The 22,883-nt window shown below is 39.3% G+C and overlaps 1 protein-coding gene across 1 annotated transcript in view; it reads left to right on the top strand.

Annotated features, from left to right (window-relative positions):
* Positions 1–22,883, top strand: part of Exoc2 (exocyst complex component 2) — a 160,023-nt gene that overhangs the window by 36,659 nt on the left and 100,481 nt on the right. The window contains exons 4-6 of the mRNA XM_021215509.2: positions 582–708; positions 9,188–9,301; positions 10,780–10,904. Of these exons, the coding sequence (XP_021071168.1) occupies positions 582–708; positions 9,188–9,301; positions 10,780–10,904 (366 nt within the window). The remainder of the gene's footprint in view (positions 1–581; positions 709–9,187; positions 9,302–10,779; positions 10,905–22,883) is intronic.

The raw sequence follows: 22,883 nt of genomic DNA, 5'->3' as shown, positions 1-22,883 counted from the left end.
CCTGTGTGATGTTACATACAAGTCAGACCTGTGTGATGTTGTTACATACAAGTCAGACCTGTGTGATGTTACATACAAGTCAGACCTGTGTGATGGCTTCTCAGAGGTCGCATGCAAGGAGCTTGCCATGGGATTAGTGCTCAACCTGAGGCGTTTAGGACTGGAGATTTCGCAGACAGTTTTTCCAAAAAGTTCAGAGTATTTACTTGAATAAAGAGATACTGTAAGTTATATTATTATACCTCATACTTTACTTTGCAAATGATATTATTAACTTAATCATTAATATTTAACAGTGTACAAATAACTTTATATGTTATTGAAAAAATATCTGTCTTTTTCAGAATGTTTTGTGAGTGGCTTAAAATCACCTCCATTGAATAATGTATAGTGAAATCCTAAACCAAGAAGTGTTACTTTTGCCATTATAGATTCTCAGTATTTGTTAAAAGGCCACCAGGCATGAAAAGAACTTGAGCTGTAGTATCCTTAAGTCTCTTATAAAATAGTGGACTGTGGTGAGATGTAAAGGCATGTGGAGAGTCTTTGTCTTACTGAGTGCATATTCTTAACACTTACAGGCATTTTAGATCAGTCTGCAGTGTGGGTGGATGAAATGAATTATTATGATATGCGGACTGACAGGAACAAAGGGATTCCTCCCTTGTCTCTCCGTCCTGCGAATCCTCTCGGCATTGAAATTGAAAAGTAGGTACCATCTGGTTCTTTAATTTTACTGTCTAAGAGTTTTATATTCTTGAAGTGGAAGTATTCATATTTAGGGATATCCCACATGGGTTGTTTACTGTATTATTTGTTTTGATTATTAACTTTATTTTTATGGTAATATGTATGAGGCTTGACAAGTTTTGCTTCAGTCAGTGGTTTCACAGATAAAAATATTTGACAAATTTATTTTAGTTTCTTGGAGGAGTTTACATTTTATGATTAGGAATGTTTTGAAATTTTAATAACTACTGTTTGGTTTTGGCAGTTGACTGTGGAATGTGTGACTCTTACATGATAGGCAAGTAAGGCGAACACTACAGAGGAGTTCCCCATCCCATAACATACTCTTGATTAATGATATGAGCATCACTACATTTTCTTTTTTTTTTTTTCTTTTTTTTTTTATTATTATTATTTTCTTTATTTACATTTCAAATGCTATCCCGAAAGATTCCCATACCCCTCCTCCCACCTCTGTTCCCCTACCCACCCACTCCCACTACTTGGCCCAGGCCTTGCCTTGTGCTAGGTCATATGGAGTTTGGAAGACCAAGGAGCCTCTATTCCCACTGATGGCCGATTAGGTCATCTTCTGCTACAAATGCAGCTAGAAACACAAACCCAGGGGGTACTAGTTAGTTCCTGTTGTTGTTCCACCTACAGGGTTGCAGCCCCCTTCAGGTACTTGGGTACTTTCTCTAGTTCCTGCATTGGGGACCCTGTGTTCCATCCAGTAGCTGGCTATCACTACATTTTCTTATGTTTAGATAGTATTTGAAATCAGTAGAACTATCTATTCATTTGCTTCAGTTTCCTAGAAATATTTTAGAATAATTTAGTATAAAGGGATCTTTTGTTTTTGATATGTCCTGCCTAAATTCTTACTTAAGCCAGCCCTATTTAGCTTTATTTATCAGAATTGTGCCAGTTAGTGATACATTGTTTCATAAGTGAATTTAATGTTTTGTTTTTATATTCCCAAGTATAACCAACTTTTTTTCATATATCTTAAGCAATTCATCTAATGTAGTAATTTTATATAATTTATTTTCTGACCTTAATAATTCTGATTACAGAGTTACATGATGGGTGTTGCCTCATGAATAGTCATAGAAGGTAGCAAGTTAGTTCTATTAATGTCTTACCCAAATCTTCATGTTGGGTTTTCTAAGAATGAGGACCATTTTTTTCCACTAACCTTTAACTACCTAACCTTCATGTCTACATCAAAGATCATTAATACTTTTGAGAGCAAAGCACATTTTCACTGCTATGGTGTCCCTGCTCAGATGGATACAAGGGGCCCATTTTGGGTAGGAATTATTTGTAGAAAACCCTAGAGTGTGGCAGCTTTTAGTGAGCTTGGGATGTCTGGGTAGCATCTTTAAAGCAGGGGCACTCTAAAACTGTTTCAAGGGTTTTCGATATCCTGTAAATTAAGATTGGGACAGTTCAAAATAGAAGGGTAAAGGGCAGGTATGTTGGAGCACACTGTCAACTATGCATACATAGGCTTGCAGTTGATAGAAAACCCATGAAGGGCCTGCATCAAAACTCCTGAATGTTAGCTTCTTCCTGAGGTTGCTGTGAAGTACAGGAAGAAGGGATCGTTTTGACTGTTCTTCCTTAGCCTTTACAGATGAAGGAGACCAAGGGGATGTACATGCTCTATAGGGGAGTGAGTCAGACCAGCTGTTCTAGACAGGGTTCCTACTGCTGGGATAAAACACCATGACCCAAAGTCACTTGGGGAAGAAAGGGTTTATTTTATCATACCACTCTTAGTTCATAGTCCATCACTGGGGAAATCAGGCAGGAACCTGGAGGGAGCAGTTGATATAAAGGCCATGGAGGAGTATGGCTTACTGATTTGCTCTGCAATTTGCTAAGCCAGTTTTCTTACAGCACCTAGGACCTCCAGCTGTTGTGTGACATAACATTTTTAGAGAGACAACTCACATGTCTACTCACACCAGATAGGAATCCCATGACAGGCCAAAGTATGGATATCACCATTCCAACTGGTGAACCAATGAGTTTTAATGGGGTTACTTAAACAGAAGTATGGCAAAAGGGGTTACTGATGGTATCAGAAGTGACTCAAAGACAGCTGCATCACTAAAGCCCACCCCAGCATGGGTAACAGCTCACAAGGCTAGGAACCTGGAACATTGCACAGCCTGTTGGCAGCTCAACAGGTTGGAGAGTGTTCTTTCTAGGTGTTAAGTTTGTCTAAACCTCTCCTAGGTAGCTTAGCTTGTTTCTGCTTCTTTCAGGCAGCTGTTCTGGTCTCAGAGTCTTCTTTTCAACTCATCCTCACTTTGAGAGAGAGTCTCAGCTTTTATGCTTACTCTACCTCATAGGGGCCTAGTGAATCTGGTCAATTTCAGGAACTTCCCAAAGCTATTTTGCATTGTTTACCTTTCTGCTTAAGGAACTTGAGGGTGGAATCTTCTAATGTTAGAAAACTGTTATATAACACCAACCCAACTCAGTACCACACATAATAGGCAGGGCATACCAATTTTATAAAGGTGTTTTCTCATTTGAGAGTCCCTGTTCTCCAGCTTGTGTCAAGTTGACACAAAGCTGAGCAGCATAGCAGCCAGTGCTCATTGTCATAGTTGTCACTCTCATTTTCATTCTGACATGTTTTTCCCATAGTTCTTGCTGCCCCATCCTCTTCTTACCTTTTGGTCTTGTGCTGTTGGCCACAGAGCAGTTTGATGAGAACCATCTCTAGTGGCATTGTAAAGTCAGGAAGCCAGGCAGAAAAAATGGCACGACAAAAGGACTTGACTTGCTTTGGAATTCCTTTACATTTCTCTTAAGAGGTAGTGTCCTGTGACTTGGAGCCAAACTCTGGCTTTGAACTCTGCATGCAGGGCAGACTGCTGCCCACTTGAGGTCTCGCCTCGGTTTCTCAGGTTTTCGTGGGCTCTTGTGAGGGCTGTACATGAGGACAGGTGAGTGCTGCAGCCATAATGGCTTATGTGCTTAGTGATACTTTGCTTCTCCCCAACTCAGAACAAAAACCTTGTAAGGAAATAGTGAAGTTTCATTCTGTTGCTATGATAAAATGTCCTGACCAAAAGCATCCTAGGGGAAAAAGACTTAAAATTTTAGGTTACTATATATTATTATAGGGAAGTCAAGGCAGGAATGGAAGACCTCATACCCACAGTCAAGGATGAAGTGAGAAGGCTTCCTGCTTAGGACTCCTGTAGCTCACTCTTAAGCAGCCCAGCACCCAGCTCAGGGCATGGTACCACCCACATTCAAGAGGTTCTTCCCACCTTCTTTAACCATTAAGACAGTTCCCAACAGACATGCCTACCAGCCATCCCGATCTAGATCACTTCTCTGTCAGAGCCTTTTCCAAGATGATTCTCGGTTGTGGCAAGTTGATGTTTAAAACTATCACAATTAGTTAGTCAAACAGGTTTTCTCCCCTTCCTGTCTTCTTCTACTGCTCCTTCCCTCCCACCAAAGAAAGCTACATAGATTTTCCTGATTTCTGTTCCAGGAGGATTTGTTTATCCTTTTGTTGTGCCTGAGGCTCTATCCTGAGTTGCTCCCTGACCCAGGTACAGAAAGAGTGAGGGAAAGGAGAGCCAGAGTGTCAGACATTAGTGAGAGTCTGGTTTCCTAACATACTTAATTTTTTTTAGTAAAATCCTTTTGTTCCCAAAATAATGTTGCATTCGGATTAGAGTCCTTACCGCCTTTCATTTTACTAATGTTCTGTATGAATTTCTGAAATCATTAAAAAAAATAAAATCATTGGATGAAGAACATGGAGATTGTAATATTTGCTAGTGTAAAAGTAGTAATTAACAAGGTCTGAAGAAGTATAAATGCATGTCATAAAATAATCACTTGTGGCCCTGGTGACTTTTCAGACGAGTGGGAGGTGGCCTTTGGAAGATGAGTCAGCACTCAGTAGTTGCCCTGGAAATTTGAGGCTCACTACAGCTGACTTAGGTGTGCAGTGGAAGAGTGGAGAGTCCTGTGGTGCTGGGCCGGGTTCTTTGACTGTGAAAAAGCAAGTGAGAATAACATAATATAGGTTCCTTGATGCTTTTGGTATGAGTCAGGTTTTAATATCTTTTATTGGTGGACTCAGCATGCATGCCGTCATTTTTCAGCCCCACAAGTTTTTAACAACTGGCATTTATTGGTGCCTTTGACTGTTAAAAGTCCTTCATGTTCCTAAATTTTTAACTGATGTTTTTGCACACATGGTGCCATGGCACTTATAAAAACGTTACTAATTGCTCTGAAAAGGTAACTTTGCTTTAACTTAGACTAGGCTGTGCTTATAAAAGGTCTGTATTTCTGATTTACTGTGCTGAGTGTCACAAATACATATGTTCTTGCTTGGTTCCAGTTATAATGGATACAAACTATTTAAGCTGTAAAAGAAGATAAAATAGGCTCAAATTAAGTGAAAGTCCCCAGTAGATTTTATTTCTTGAAAGTCCTATTCACCTAAGAAGAATGTTTATCAAGAAAGCCTTGGCAGGGCACTGGTATGAAGTGAAGGCAGAGGCATGGAGCATGGCTCCTGCTTTCAATCACCTCCCACTTTTTGAGTGAGCTGTTACTAGGGGCTGGTGTCTTGCGTATTCAGTTGGTACATAGATATTATCTGTTTTATTTCTACGTGGATTTTGGGCAGTGTACATCTGGCTGAGGTCGTATTGAGTCACATTTCCAACAGAAAGAAACAGTGACTAGTTTTCCCAGTACATTAAGAAATCTGCCTTTACAAAAAAAGACAGGGTGACAGCAGAGTCATTCCTAAGAAGATCATAGAAGTGTCTTGAGTTTAACTTAGAATTTTGTAAAAAGTAGATTTGTGGGCTATGGTACAGTGTGTAAGTCCAGAAACTATGACTTATTTTAAAATAAAAAAAATTCCCCTAATATTTAATGTAACATTTGTAAATTATGTTGTTGAAATTTAAAGCTGAAAGAAATAAGTGTGGCACATGCCTTCAGAGAGCAGCATCAGTTCACTAACAGCAGCCTCCTGCTCTCCAGTGCTGCACCACGAGGCACACAAGCACACAGCATGCTTTCTAGTGTGTGTGTGCTTTAGAGACATTCCTGTTGTGTGCCTCTCTGCTCAGGCACACCGTCTAGGAGGATGAAGTCTGAGTTGACACTGCCGTCTACCGGAAACAGTTTAAGGGCAGCAGGTGTGAGTAGTGTCTAACTGCTTCGATTCCATCTTAGAGTATCTGGGGTTTCCATGGCGCCTCCCCGATTCTCCCTCCCAGCTCAGTGGGGAAGTGAGTGTAGGTGGATCTGAGCACTCATCTGCTGTCTCACATACTTAAGCTGTTGTGACCCTCAGGAAGAAAGGGACCTGGAGAGCTTAGTTGCTTTCCCAGGCTGTACATAACGGTAGAAGGATTTGGGGGCTGTATGAGTCCCTCATCTCTGCCTGTGCCCTAGGAGTCCTGGCAAGGGTCAGCTGCACTTGACAGTCCTTGCTTCTCTTTTACATTTTCTAGATACACAGGTCAAAGATCCGGCTACTTTAGCTTATTTTAAAGGCTAGAATATTAAGTCAAGATGCCTTCAGCTATAGATAACGGTAAATGCCAATTCCTTTGTCTTAAACAAAAAGGCTGTTTCTCTTTTCACAATGTACAAAATTCAGGGGTGACACACTCTTAGTCATGCCATTGAGATTTGTGGAACTCAGGTTTGCTCTTCTGATAAACCAACTTCCTTCATAATTACAAAGTTTTTCACAATTCCTGGTGTTGAAACTTGGCATAATGATGTGCAGGGGTAAACGAATGGCTTTTTCCTGAGTTCTCTTTAGAATGGGAGACCTTTCCCAGGAAGATTCCTGTCAGCCTTTCTCAGAAGTCACTGATCTGAGCGGGGTTGCTAAGTAAAGGGTAGGGTGAGCAGCATGTGCTTGGCCCCCAGTGCAGACAGATCCTAGGTTAGTGCTGTGTGGAGTGTCCCAGGAGTGGCAGCCTGGTGTACGTAAGCGTAAGGAGGAAGAGAACGCATCTAAAGGCCCTGGATGGAGGTCCCCGAAAGCCACCCTCAGGGAACATGTGACATGCACACATGGCTCAAATAGGCTTGAGTACCCACTGAGCAGAGCACAGGCCTCCTGTGGCAGTACTGGCAAGGACTCTGGAGTGACCCTGCTTCCTCTCTTTTCATCCTGCCCTAGCCCTGGACCTGGATTTTTAGAGCAAAAGTGCCAGGACCTGTAACCAGCAGGTAGCTTCAGCTACTAACACCAGCAAGTAACTCTTTAAAGACAGTAGCATCAGAGGCCACCAGCATGTCACGTGCGGCTGTAGCAGAGAGCGTGGAGTGTCACTCGCCGAGAAAAGCCCATCTCATACTCACTCACATGCCTTATGTTCTTCATGAGCTTGGAATCTCGGTTGAAGATGTCTTTTAACAAACCCAGCCAGCACTGCCACAGGAGGCCCGTACTCTGCTCAGGATCCAGTGTTATCTGGGTTAAGGTTTTAAAACTGTCAGGGAGTTCCTTAGGCTGCTGCAGGCGACTGTCTCAGGCCCTGTTACCTCTGACAGAAACTCATTAGGAAGGACAGATAGGACATTGGTCTCAAGTCCATTTTCAGATAACTGGCATGTACTTGAAGATTAAAAGAAGGTAGGATTGGGGTAAGAGGCAATAGGTGTGTGTGATTTATTAGTCCTTGCCAAGGTGTGCTCTCAATGGTCATTCTCTCAGTTTAGATTCTGTATGTTTGTTGAAGAATTTCTTGTTCTGTGTGGTGGTTTGAATAGGAATGGCCCCCATAGATTCATGGGTTAGAATGCTTGGTCCGTATTTGGGGAATGACACTAATAGGAGCTGTAGCCTTCTTGGAGAAATTGTGTCACTGTGGAGGCCACTGTGGAGGTTTTATTTGCTCAAGCTAGGCCTTGTGTGGCAGTCTCTGTTTGCTGCCTATGGATCAGGATGTAGGACTGTCAGCTCCTTCTCAGTTCCATGTCTGCCTGTGTGCTGCCATGCTACCCTCCGCGATGATAATGGACTACACCCCCAGCCCCACTTCAATGTTTTTCTTCCTAACAGTTGCAATGGTCATGTATCTCTTCACAGCAATAAAACCCTAAGACATTCTGTGAGTGGGCCAGTCTGGTTCTTATAAGGTGATGACTTTTGTGTGAGTGTGTAGCCTTGCTGTCATGAAGAACTATACTTGTCTGGGGTAGTCTGTCCAAGGTAACTAAAAATTTAGGGTAAGGACTCCTGTGCCTTCTGTTATCTTGTGAGTAAGGAATCAATGTAAAACTAGTCTTTAAGTACCTGAACTAGCCTACAGTGTGATACTGTAACTAACAGAGGAAGGATGTAAGGACTGCCACCATCTACCCTCCCCCCCCATAAGTCAGCCTGTCAACTATTGATCAAGGCTAGGAAAAAGAAGCAAAAATATTATCTTGGTGTGAAGATGAAGCATTGGTCATGGTAGGCTCCTTAGAATGTGGGATCTATGGATGTGATACCTAGATACTAAGGCTCTAGACACACTTGTAGAAACTCTTGAACTGCAGTATCTTCTTTTAGTATAGGGGTGCTTCTCATTGAATAAAATGCAAAGGTATCTGTCTATAAAGGGGCATCCTGTTTATACTGTATAATTTTGCTTGAGCAATCTATCAGGGCTGGAGAAACATTTTTGATAAAGGGCTCAGCAAGTCAGAGGAATAAAGTACACACAAATATGACATGTGCCAGAGGGTATAATCTGTTTGAGGCTCTGAAGCTTTTAGTGTGAGAACTGTAGTTGCAGAAATTAGTCCTAAGAGATGAGCAGGTTTAGTACAGAGAAACTCTTGAATGTGAGATTGAGAACTTGGACTTCATCTTACAAATGGGTGTGGGTCAGCAGCAAAGCCTGCAAGGCTGTATGCCTTGGGACAGGGTATGCTCAGGACAGACATGGTGTGAACTTTTCCTGAGGAATGACAAACATCTGTTCAACTCAGTTAGGACAGTGACAGGTCAGTGTTTACCTCATTTAGGACAATGACAGGCCAGTGTTTACCCCAGATAGGACAATGACAAGCCAGTGTTTACTTCAGATGGGACAATGATAGGCCAGTGTTCACTTCAGTTAGTGCAATTGCAGGCCAGTGTTCACCTCAGATGGGACAATGACAGGCCAGTGTTCATCTCAGATAGGACAATGACAGGGTAGAGAAATGATTCCACCTGTGCTGGTTAATTTTAAATGTCAAATTGCCACAACAAAGCTTGCATGGTAGAAAATCAGTCATAATATAGAAAGTATATTCCATACATATATTCAAATATTTTCTTGATAGCTTATTGAAGGTAAATATGCAGTGTATATAAATATGCAATGTATATAGTGTAGTTCTTGGGCATGCTAGTATCAGAGCACCTGTAATGTATTTTAACCCTTTTTCTCTTTAGATGTAAACTTCCTCAGAAGAACTTAGAAGTGTTATTCCATGGCATGAGTGCTGATTTTACAAGTGAGAATTTTTCAGCAGCCTGGTATCTCATAGAGAATCACTCCACCACCAGGTTAGTGGAAATCAGATCCTGATCACTGGGGCTTCAGACAGCAGGCTTATGTAGTAACGTTGACTTAAGCCTGGTCTTACAGATGGTAACATAGCTATACCTCTGTGAGGTGACTTTGCTAAGTCCCTAAGTGTCAATTTGTCTGTTTCCATGTTTGTAAAATGTCATTCTTAGAAGACTTATTCCTGATCTTACCTGTAGTCTTAGTAGAAGACTAAGTAGAGGACTATCCTTATCAGTCACATGAAAATGGCAGCTCTGTGCAAACTGTGGCACGTGCCTTCCCTGGCCTCAGAGCACAGAAACAGGAGTAGATTTATTGTTGGGTGATGATAAGGAGGTGGTTGGCTCTCTCCAAGGCCATGTGTTCCCTTGACATTTTCCCATACTCCAAACATTGCAGTTGGAACTTTTTGATTTAAAACAGCAATATTAGTGAAAACATTTAGATAAAGAGTTGATTGATTGATACTTAGGATGTATATTGTCTATAAGTCAGTGGATTGAAGAATATACTAACAATTTATTCACTTACAGAGGTGAAAACCATTATTAGAAAACATGAAGAAAAGTTGGTATTTTAGTACATAAACTTGATCTGATAGTGTTTTAAAGCAAGTACTCTAACAGTCAGTTTATAATTGTAGAAGATTGCTTTAATTTTTCATTATGGACACATTTTTTTCCTGTCATAACTCAGAATTGATGTTTTGTATATGGAGTTACTACTTAAAGCAATATTGCAGATTTTATTAACAGATTTTTGTCAGATCAAATGGAAATAAAATTTCCAAAATACCTTTTCTCCCTCAGCTTTTGATAGAGATACAACAGTATGGTTTTATTTTTTGTTGATTTATTGAAAATTTCAAGTTACCATACCCAGTAGTGGGTTTTATCATGGTAGCACCATGTTGTCACATGACATCACATATCACATGACATCACATGATACCATATAACATCACATATGCACCTCATGTGCCTTGTTTCTTGATTCTTGTTAAATTGTGAGTCACCCATAGGCTTTGTGTAATTTTGCCATTAAGGACAGAGTACTGTGTATTGAGTGGTGAGATGAGAATCATGTTCAGGGTTCCGGGACACTTGTGTGAGGGAGTGGGAAAAATCTGCTTTTGAACTACTGCACCTTAATTGGGCCACCAGAAAATACTCAGAATTCCTGTCTGCCAAGTCATTATATTACATCTACATTTCTACTTACTTCTTAGGGGCCTGACTTGCTTGGAATTATCACCTATAGATATAAGACTAGTTTCATATCTGTCAGCCATAACAATAAATAAAAGGTTTAGATCTAGATAAGAATTTAAGAGGTTTTTTTGGTTTTTTGTCTTTATGTAGTTATTGAATCAGTGTATATACCTCACAGGAACTTTAGCATGTCTAGTGTTTTACACGGAATGCATTATCTTGTCAGGAGTCTCAGACAGTTGATTTCTTTTAATTTGTTTCAGTTTTGAGCAGCTCAAGATGGCCGTCACCAACCTCAAAAGGCAGGCCAACAAGAAGAGTGAGGGTAGTCTGGCGTATGTGAAGGGCGGCCTCAGTACCTTCTTTGAAGCTCAAGATGCTCTCTCAGGTAAGGCAAGCCTGAGAACCATCTGCTGGGGCTTCCACGGTGGAAACCTGACACTGTGCCCCCTCATGTTTACGGGGTGCGACATTTGGTCTGTATTTATAAAAGTAGAGGTTTAAAACGTACCATAAATATTTGTTGCAGACTTGGCTGGAATCTCTTTGAAGGCCTGGTACTGTAAATATTTGTCTCTAAGGCTCTGCTGACCCATCTTACATGTGAAACAGGAGAATCAGTCTTTGGGTCTGATAAGAAATTGAATCCCAATGGGCAAAGTTCTAGAATTCTTAAAGTCACTTTACAGACATCACAATTTACTCATATGCCTAATTCTAAAAATGATCCCTATTATGTGTTTTGTTTGGAAAGCCCTGATGAAGATGTGGCATTGTTTTTAACCATTACCTCAAGGCCCCCAACATACACGGTCACAACTGCTCACTGACATCCTATTAAAAGAATGGAAAATTGTGTTGTCAGAGCTTTAGATACTGCAGTGAAAGGTAACAAGTAGGTTTTTATAAACTGCCTTTTTTGTTTTTATGTAGTGAAAATATATAATGTGTATTTTTATATATTATTAGTATATATAAATATACATTAATACAATTTACTACAATTATTACTTTTGAAAATTAAAGTCCCTATAACTAAGTACTTGTATGACATTCATTTGTTTGTTTGTTTATTTAGAGAAAGAGAGCGAGAGAGAGAGAGAGAGAGAGAGAGAGAGAGTGTGTGTGTGTGTGTGTGTGTGTGTGTGTGTGTACCATAGCACTTGTGTGGAGGTCAGAGCACAACTTGTGGAAGTCAGTTCTTTCTTCCATCATGTGGTGCCTGGGATGGAACTCAGGCTGTCAGACTTGGTGGCAGTACTTTTTGTTCACTGAGCCATCTTACCCACCCATACCTATTCATCTTACTTAACTGTATATTAGAGGGCTACACCTTCTTCAGAAAGACGGACTTTTAATATTTAACATGTTTAAATATTTGTTATTTAACTCATACTTTTTTTCAAAAAACAAATTCCTCTTTTCACTAAGTATGTATCTCGTATTTTCCTTTCCTTGTAGGTGGAAGTTAGGAGTTTGGTTAGGTGAAATGTACACAGTGGGAGTGAGTGGAGCATGGAGAGTCTCTTCTGTCATGACCTGTGGTATCTTGTGGTTGCTGATGTGTTACTGATATAGCTCTGCATTACCAGGATTGGTTTCTATGGCAATCAGGGACTTGAGCTTGTATGAACAGTTTTATGTTGTAATGCAAACACAGTACTCACCAAACATTTACTCTAAAACAGTGGTTCTTAGCTGTGGTTCATGACCCCTTTCACAGGGGATGCCTAATACCATTGTAAAACACAGATATTTATAGTATGATTTATAACAGTAGCAAAATTACAGTTTTGAAGTAGCAATGAAAGTAATTATGTGTGGGGATCATTATAGCACAAGGAATATCAGATTGAACATAGATCATACTGATAAATAATTTAATTACTTTATTATAGCATATACAAAATAATTATCATAGTCAATATTACATAGTCAATTTGAAAGCATTAGCAACATGCTATAAATCTGGCTACTTTGTTTTTTATAGAAAGAGAAAAGATATGTTGAAAACCAGAAATAATAAGCAAGTTATTTTACTGGTGGAGGTAATCATATTAACATTGCAATGTATTTTCTTTTAGTCTGTTTTATCCTTGCTAATATGAGTATATATTGCAATGAGATCATATGTGAAGTTGTATATACTAGAAAATTTTTTTCTTTTCTTTCATTAACGTATTTACCTCTTAATACTCATGTAAAGTGATTTTTTCATTTTTTTTCAAGTCTATTGTGTACTTTGATTCTGTTAACTTACTGCCCAGCTCTCCTTTTCCTCTCTCTGAGATCGTTCCCCTTCCATTTCCCTCTGTGTGTATATAGAGAAGATGTGGCATTTGGATATGCTTACCTCACTTATTAAGAACTCCATTACATCTTTTTTTCATGTAAAGATACAATTTCAGTTTTAATTGTGGCTGAATAAAACTGTTTGTTGTTTATTTAAATCATCTATCTACGATCTATAATCTGTCACATTTTCCTTATTCATTCATCTGTTAGTGGGCATGTATACTAACTTGATAACTTGCCTCCTGTGTGTAATACTGCAGTAAGCATCGATTTGCAGGTCATCTCTCTGGTATGGTGACTTAGATGATGCCTTTGAGTGTATTTTCAGGAATGGTATATCTGGATCATATAATAGCTCTATTTTTCATCTTGTACTGGGTGATTTTGTGTGTCAACTTGACACAAGCTGGAATTATCACAGAGAAAGGAACTTCAGTTGGGGAAGTGCCTTCATGAGATCCAGCTGTGGGGCATTTTCTCAATTAGTGATCAAGTGGGAAGGGCCCCTTTTGGGTGGTGCCATCCCTGGGCTGTTAGTCTTGGGTTCTATAAGAAAGCAGGCTGAGCAAGCCAGGGGAAGCAAGACAGTAAGGAACATCACTCCATGCCCTCTGCGATGCTCCTGCTTCCTGACCTGCTTGAGTTCCAGTCCTGACTTCCTTTGATGATGAACAGCAATGTGGAAATGTAAGCTGAATAAACCCTTTCCTCCCCAACTTGCTTCTTGGTCATGATGTTTGTGCAGGAATAGAAACCCTGACCAAGACACATCTCTTGAGGGGTCTTCATAATGGCTGCACCGGCTTATAGTCTCAGCAGTGTATAAAGGTTCCTCCTCCCTACCCAACCCTTGTGTCCTCGCCGGCACTGTTTGTTGTTTGATAATCACATTCGGGTGAGTGAGGTGGAATCTCAGTGTATTTGCATTTGACCTTCTCTAATGACTAAAGTTGATGATCATTTTCACATATGTCTATTGGGCTTCCATACAGCATCTTTTGAAAAGTACCCTTTCATTTCCTTTTTCCATGTGTTACAGCTCTTAGGAGGTTTGATATATAGCTTTTAGATCCATCCATATTCTAGATATCAGTCCCCAGACATGCATCATCAGCAAAGCTTTTCTCCATTCTATAGACTGTGTCTTTAGGGATTATTTTCTTTACTGTGTCAAGGATTGTAATTTCATGCAGTCACATTTGTTAAATCCTGCTTTTATTTCTTGAATAATTTTAGTCATTTTCAGAAAGTCCTTGCTTGATCATGTATTTTGAAATGTTTTTCCTCTGTTTTCTTTGAACATTTTCACAATTTCAGGATTCATTTTGTACTGGATGGTTGGAGATTTTTGTTGTCATTAACTTATTTGCTTGTTTTTTTTGTTTGTTTGTTTTTTAAACCAGGTGAGAAATAGGGATTTAGTTTCATTCTATAGAAATCCAATGTGTGGATTCCATTTCCCCAGTTAAAGAGGCTGTCTTTTCTCCAGTATGTTTTTGACACCATTGTCAAAATCTTTTGGGTCATCTCTTTTATACTGTTAGTGTGTGTGTGTGTGTGTGTGTGTGTGTTAGTGTAGTACTGTGCTTTTTTTCTTATTGTGACTTACAACTTAAGTAGTATGATACCTCTAGTTTTTTCTTTTTGCTCAGGATTGTTGTGGCTACTCAGAGTATTTGATGCCTCTCTATGAAACCAAGAATTAATTTGCATAGAGAATGATACTCGAATTTTCATAGAGAGTCCATTGACTGTGTAAATGACTTTCAATAACAGCCACTTTCACAATACTAAGCCTGACAGTGCATGAACATGGGAGATTCTTCTAGTTTATAATATTCCTGTGGTTTCCCCCCAGTGTTTAAGTTTTCACTGTAGAGACCTTTTACTTTCTTAAGATTATTCTTAGACTCGTTTCATTTTGTTTTGTTGGGGTGGGGGGCACTGTAATTGAAATTCTCTTTTCCTGATTTCTACTTTTCTGCATTCATTATTGGTGAATGTTTAGTAAAGCTACTGTTTTTGATGTTGATTTTTATATCTTGCTACTTTCCTGAAAGTGTTCATTGATCTAAGAGTTTCTGGTAAAATCCCTTCTTGTAAATACAGGATCTTGTCAACTGCTATTGTGTCACAGATCTTTCTTAGGGAGATGCACACACATATCTATGTCTATTTCCCACAGAGAGGGAAGCCATGACAGATCAAAGTAATGATTGCAACTAAGTCCAACTTGATGAACCATAAGTTTACTAAGAGAGTATGGGTGAGGACTATTTAGAGGAGCAGGGATGACTCAAAAATTCAGCTGCATCTCCAAAAAGCCAATATCAGCACAGGTGGAAACTCACAGATGTGCCTTCTTGGAGCTCTTTGCTCCTCTTGCAGGTGACTCCACAGGTCAGAGAAACCCTCTTGGTCTTTTCAGAGACATTTCTCATTTCCCAGATGTGACAGATTTTTTTTTTTTTTGACCTGAGTCTCATGAGCCTCCCTTTCTCTTCTGGAGGAAACATTCCTACAACAACTTCAAATGGTGATAATTTAACACCTTCCATCCCTATTTCTTTTCCCTTTGATCCCCTGCCCATTCTGGCCAAGACTTGAGGTGCTGCATTGAGTAAGAGTGGAGAGAGCACAGCACTCCACCCACCTCAGTCTTGCCTCTATAGCAGTGATTCTCAACCTTCCTAATACTGGGCCCCTTTAATATAATTCTTCATGTTGTGATGACTCCCAACCATAAAATTATTTTCATTGCTACTTCATAACTAATTTTGCTATTCTTACAAATCATAACATAAGCATCTGTGTTTTCTGATGGCCTTAGGTGACCCTTGTATAGGGCCATTTGACCCCCAAAGAGGTCATGACCTACAGGTTGAGAACCTAGGGGAACTACTTTCTATTTTTCTGTGATTCGTATAATGTTAGTACAGATTTATTGGATATAATCTTTATTCTAGGAAATGTCTCTTCTGTTTCTATTTTTCTGATTTTGAATTTTGTCAGAAGCCTTTCTACATTTATTTTGTTTTACATTTATTAATTTCTACATTTATTTATTATCAAGATTTTCTTTCTTGAGTCTATTTATGTGCTGTATTGTATTTGCTTAGGGATTATTGTTTGAGGGCATATGTTTTGATCTAATCTATGCATATTCTCTCCCTTCCAATTTCCCTTCTGTTTCCCCTATCACTTTTTGTCTCTAAACCTCATATGCTCTTTTTGGACCCTCATTTAAATCAGTGAGTTTATTTAGTTGTACCTGTATGTGCCTGGGTAATGGAGAATGGGTAACACTTCTGGACCTGCATCCTTGCTCAACACTGACCTGCTGTGGTGGTTTGAGTGAGATGTCTCCCAAAGTCTTAGCCATGTGATACTTGTACCCAGTTGGAGTTGCAGTTTGGGAATGCTTAGAAGGTGGGGCCTTGTTAGAGGACATATGCCGTGAAGGCAGGCTTGGGAGTTCAGACCTTTACACTATTCCAAGTGCACTTTCTGTTTTGTGCTTTTGGTTCAAGATGTCAGCTCTCAGCTTCCTTCTCAAGCAAATATGTATTCACTCCATCATCATGGACTCCTAACCCTCTAGAACAATAAGCCTAAATAAACCCTTTATTTTAAAACTTGCCTTTGTTATGGTGCTTTCTCACAGCAATAGAATAGTCCCAAATACACATTGCCCTCCTCAATACCCATCAATTGTCAGTAGCTCCTCAGATGGGGGTGGGACTTTATAAACATCTCTCCACTTCTGTGTTGGCTTGATATTGGATAGGTCTTACACATGCAATCTCTGCCCCCGTGAACTCATGTGTACAACAGAGTTATCATATCTGAGAAATATTGATTCACTACAGATATTTATTCCCTCTGGCGCTTACAATCTTTTTGTGCTCTCTTCTGTGCAATGATTCTTTAACCTTGGTGGAGGAAGCTCTGACGTAGATCTTCAATTTAGAGCTGAACTTTAAAGTCTCTTTACACATCGATCAGTTGTAGGTTCCCATATTGATCTCTGTGTACATAAAGAAATGTCTCTAATGAAGAATGAGAAATCCACTGATCTGTGTATATGAAGCTAAGAACTTTGAGTGCAGGTTATTGTTATCGTTCACCTCTAGGATCTTGTCATCCATGGATTTTTGTGCCACTCAGCAGTCAGATATAAGTTCTGTCTTATGGAAGAGATTTTGAATCCTTTTGGAAAGTGGGTTGGTTACTCTCATGACATTCCTCCGGCTGTTTTGCCAGTGGTCATGTCTTGCCAGTTATTATGACTCTCAGGGCTTACAGCCAGGTAAGAATATTGATGAGGTTTCTTCCCTGTAGCATGTATAGCACTTTCCAGCTGGATAGTAGAGATGAGGTTTCTAAGTTAGTACCAGCTGGATTTTTCCATGTCTTGCCATCAAGTTCTGGAGGGAACTAAGAACAATGACAGTAGCAGTGGTAATGATGAAAATGGAGGGGTCTCTGAGACCCCACTGACTAGCAACTTGAAAAGAAGTACACCACACCTGTTTTTTCAGCTTTTTATTTGTCTATGCCTTGTGGCACTGTGTCCCCTCCTACCTTCGTTACAAGGTAACTCTACTGCATTACTAGTACATGTATGCATGTGTGTACATACATATATGCATATATGTGAATGTATGTATTTTGTGAAGGTTCTACAATAGTAGGTTTCCATATTGCATTTTCAGAGGTCTTGTGGTAATTATGTCTTCCCATGCTCCCTCTTCTTCCCTTCTATTCACACCCCATTTAACATTCCTGTTTCGTTATCTGCTTTGCCCTTTCATACTACCTGTGTTCTATCCCATTTCCTGTGAAATGTCACCTTCCTACCATGGTCTCGTACACATTTCCTGCCCACTATATGTATTCCAGATGTAATGTTCATATTTGGAAATTCAAAGCTAATATCCACACGTGCAAGAAACCAGGCAGTGTGTTATCTTTCTGGGTCTGGACTACCTCATTCAGAATGGTTAGTTCTGGCTCTATCTATTTACCTGTGAGTTTCATTTTTCTTTATAGCTAGATAATATCCCAGTGTATACATGTACCGTATTTTCAATATCCATCCATGAATTGAAGGACACCTAGGCTATTATCTTGCTGTTGTGAAGAACAGCCATGAATATGGATGAACAGTGCCCACGTATCATATAGCCAGATCATATGATACATTTTTTTGTACCTTTTTGAAGAACTTTCACACTGATTTTCATTTTGAGTTCAATTTGCATTCCCACCAACAATGAATAAGTGTTTTAAAAATTATTTCTCATTCTAAGGTCTTCTTCTGAGAACTCCTTTTAGTTCCATGCCATAAAATTTTAATCTGTTATTTTAGGTTTTTACTCAGTTCCTTGTATATTCCTGACATCAACCCTGTCAAATGTATACCTGGTAAAGATTTGTTTCCCATTCCTTATAGACTTTCTCTTCCCTTGAATGAAGGTGTCCTTTGCTACACAGAAGTTTCTTAGTTTCACGAGTCCCATGTATCAGCTGTTGCTTGGTCTTAATGCCTGTGCTACCTGGATACCATTCAGAAAGTCCTTCCTGTGCCTACTCTTTGAAGCATGTTTTCTACTTTCTCCTCTTAACAGAGGAATTTAAGGAATCATGTCTGGGAAGTCTTTGATAATTGAAGTTGGGTTTTATTCAGGGAGAAAGGTTAGGGCCTACTTCCTTCTGCATTTAGCCCTCTAGTGTGACCAGCACTATTTATTGAAGATGCTACATTTTCTCCAGTGTCTATTGTTGACTCTTTGTCGAAAGTCAAGTATAGGAACATAAACATATCCAGGTCCTCAGTTCTATTGTATTGATTAATATGTTTGTTTTCTGTCAATACTCTAGATCTCTAGTAGAGCTTAAAATGAGAGTTGGTGATAGCTCCCTCAGCCTTTTATTGTTCAAGGTTATTTTGACTACTCTGAATTGTTTGTTTGTTTGTTTATTTACAAGTAAAAGTTAAGATATTCAACTTCTGTGAAGAATTGTATTAGAATTTTGATAAAAATTGCATTGAACCTGTAGGTTGCTTTTGATGGGACGGCCATGTTTACAGGCCTTTCCATCCTTTGGAATCTTCTTCAATTTATTTCTTCAGGGTCTTAAAAGCTTTATTTTATAAATCTTTCACATCATTGGATTTATTTCAGGATTTTGTTTGTTTTATAGGTTTTTTTAAAAATGTGTGTGTAGCTATTGTGAATGAGATGTTTCTCTGATTTCTCAGTATATTTGTTGTTAGTATAGCCAATCCCAGTATACCAGAATTCCACAGTTGTGAGAGGTTTTTTATACTTGATTTATTAGTATATTAGATTTATTTTGAGGCTCTTTAGTTTGCATTTTATGATACATTTTGAGAGCAAATCTCAAGTAGCATGTTTTTTCCTTATGCCTTAGTATAAATCCCCTTCATGAGAACATTTATATGTATAACTATAATACTACTAGAACAACTGATAAAATTAGTAAGAATACTTGATTTTCAATTCAGCCGCAAGTCATGTTCAAATGTCTCCAGTCATCCCCCAAACCTTCCTATGTGTTCAAATCAAGATCTAGATTGATGGGATTTCACTTTATTTTGACTCTCTTAAGCATCTTTTAAACTCGCATGGATCCTCTTATTTTTACCCTTTTAATTTTTCATGTCATGCAGAAACAAAACTCTCTAACCTTGTATGGTATTCTATGCTGGGAAGTTCACTGACTTCCACCCCATGGTGTCATTTAACAACATTGTATTTCTGGATTCAATTTCAGTATTTTGGTCTGAGATCATGTTGTTCTTGTTACACCAGAAGTCTTTTAGTGTGTGGCAAGGCTGGGGGTGGTGATGATGATGGTTAGGCTTCATCAGACAGACAGACACACACACACACACACACAAACACACACACACACACACACACACACACACACACAAAGTTTCTGTTGTCTCTGTTTTGTTTTTTTTTTTTTTTAATTTTAGTTTGGGAAATACTGAATTTATTAGAAAATTAAAAAAGATTCTTATCTTTTATTTTTAGTATCATAGTTTTCATATTACTTAATATCTGAGTTATAGGCCTTGTCATGATCTTTTTACTTCATCTGTATAATTTACTTTGTTTTCTTTTATTGAAAGTAAGATTCATTTTCTCATAAATATAACCTGATTACAGTTTTCCTCTCCCTCTATTCCTCCCCACTTCTCCTGCCCCCTGGATCTATTTCCTCTGTTTCTCATTAGAACAGAACAGGCTTCTAAGAGGTAACAACCAAATATGACAAAGTAGAATATACTAAGATAAAACAAACCATCACATCAAGGTCAGCAAGGCAACCCAACAGAGGGAGAAGATCTCCAAGAGCAGGCACAGGAGCCAAAGGTCACACACGCAGGAGTCCATAAGAATACTATAGCTGAAGGCTATAGTATGTACATAGAGGACCTAGTGCAGACCTGTGTTTCTGTGAGTTCATATAGTCTTGCTTAGTTGATTCAGAGGGCCTTGTTCTTCTGTTGTCCTCTGTATCCTCTGGCTCTTACACTCATTCTGTCTCTTCCTCTGATGGGTTGTCTGAGCTTCAGTTTAGGGCTGAGGGGGAATTTGATGGAAACATCCCATTTAGACCTGTGTTTTCCAAGGGCTCTCTCTTCATGTCTGGCTGTGGGTCTTTGCAACTGTTTCTTTCTGCTGCAATAATGACTAATAAGGCACTGATCTATGAGTACAGCAAAATATCATTAGGTGTCATCCTATTGTTACGTTCTTTTAGCACAGCAGTATTATTTGATTTCACCATAGAGCCCTGGCTGTAACTCCAGTTCCAAGGGATCCATTGCCGCCTTCTGGCCTCTAAGACATGTGGTGCACAGCCATACATACATACAAAATAAAATAAGTAACACAAACTGAAAACAAACTTTTGGTGCTGGGAATTAAATGCAAGGCTTTACACATGCTAGGCAAGTCCTCTGCAGCTGATCCATTTCTTAGTCCTATCCATAATACCTTTTGTAAACCTTGGGAAGTTTTGTTTTCATTATGTACCTTACTAGCAATGTATGATAGGAGTTATGGTTTTAAGAAACACTATTCTGAGAGCCTTTGCCTGCCACTGTACTGCAAGACAATTATCCCTGTAGACATTGATTCCAGTGATGTTATTGAGAAGAATCGTAAGCCAACATGGTTCTTTTATTTGTATATAAATTAGCTGTTCGTGTCCAGAAAAATGATTAAAAGATGTATTTGTTTAGCCTTGAATTAAAAAGGAGGAAGGCATAAGTGAGAGACAGGAAGGCACATGCCTTCTAGAACATACTGAAATGCCTGTTTCCCTTTGCTTATTTCTGTGCTTGATAGACTTTGGAGGGTGTCAACCCATGCCTTCAGTTCTCAGAAGCAGTTTTTGATGCTGCTAGTCTTTGATGTCCTGTGTTTGTAGGAATAGATAAAGGGGCAGAGTGATAAAACCAAAGCCCAGTCCTCTTCTAGATATCCTCCATGGGTGGTTGCCATTGTCTAGACTGTTTGAGAGCCAGCCCAAGTCTACTTTCTCAGTTGATCTCAACTAAATATGCAGTTTGAAATCTTTATTCTCTTTGACTTTTTTTTGCATTCATTTTTTTTTCATAAAATACTGCTGTATGCCAGCGTGACAAGCTTGTGTTATTTCTAGCAACAGGCGTCTTTCCCTGGCTTACACTTTGCTATTTTCTCCCACTTTTGTTGGCTTTGAAAACTATGCAGCAGTTGTAAGAGGCCCTTCTGAGCTCAGTAGCACCTTTGGTTCGACTTCTCTGTTCCTTTACTGTTTATCTGAATGCCCTTGGAGCTCATGCATTTAAATCTGAGTGGTCACTTGTTTTTGGTGGCAACCCCAATATTGTGACTGTTTTGCTGTGGCCAAACTGAATGAATGTTCTTGGCATTACATAAAGAGACCAAAGCAGAATTCATACACAAGCAACTCAGTACCAGTTTGCACGTTGTAGCTACTCCAGGAATCCTGAAGCTGAGCTGGGGTTTTGGCATTTTCTGTCTGGCATGTCCTGTTGATGTATGATGTAGTGTAGGCAGAGCGCTAGGACTCAATTCCCTGAGTGAGTCATTCCTACCTGTTGGCTTTATGTGGCAGCTGAGATTGTTTTTATTAGTTTTTATTTTCAGTATAGTTAGGGAAGAAAAGGAATCATAGGTTACTTGCCCAATTTAAATGTGACATATGACTTAACCACTGTGCTGGCTTTCTGTTACTCTCTGTTACTATAACTAAATATTTGTGATAATTGACTTACAAGGAAAAAGGTTTCTTTTGGCTCTTGGTTTCAGGGATTTTGTTCTAAGTTGCCTAGATTTGGGGTGGTTGTTGCTTTGGTCCTCTGACGAGGCATCTTGTCATGGTGGAATATATGGCAGAACACACTCAACAGAAAGCAAAAAGGAACCAGAGGCAGGGCCCAAAGCAGTAGTTTTCTCTTGAAGGGCATGCCCAAATGACCCACCTTCCAGTCCCACCACATGTAATGCAGTCTCCTTGAGGACGGTCAGCACCTAACTGTAGCACCGACAGACGTTTTCTATGATATTTAATAGAAACCAAATGTTTAGTGGGTATTTTAATGAATTTGAATTAGCAAAATACATATTTCATCTTGTCTATGTCTCGTTTATTAAGTATAACCTTCAGAGTCTGGGACATTAACATGACTAAGCTATAGCCTATCTATATAGATCTGGAACTAACCTTGGCCATGCTTTTAAGGGTAGCTGTAAGAAAAAAAAATGATGAAGATAATGACTGCAGAATAAAGGCTGTAACATTTTTACTCTGTGGTTGTTTATGGAAATAGTCTCTGCTCTGGCTTTAATGTTCTTACTCATACAGGCTAGCAGGCAAGCACAGTGGTTAGAGCATATAATATGGCCTTGCATAGCAATGCATTTTATAGAATCTTTCTTCTCTCTTCTCTCTTCTCTCTTCTCTCTTCTCTCTTCTCTCCTCTCTCCTCTCTCCTCTCTCCTCTCTCCTCTCTCTCCTCTCT

The sequence above is a fragment of the Mus pahari genome, chromosome 16 (genome assembly GCF_900095145.1).
Source record: "Mus pahari chromosome 16, PAHARI_EIJ_v1.1, whole genome shotgun sequence".
In the NCBI taxonomy this organism is placed as follows: domain Eukaryota; kingdom Metazoa; phylum Chordata; class Mammalia; order Rodentia; family Muridae; genus Mus; species Mus pahari.
Note: the sequence above shows the minus strand (reverse complement) of the source record. Positions and strands in the feature narration are given on the sequence as shown.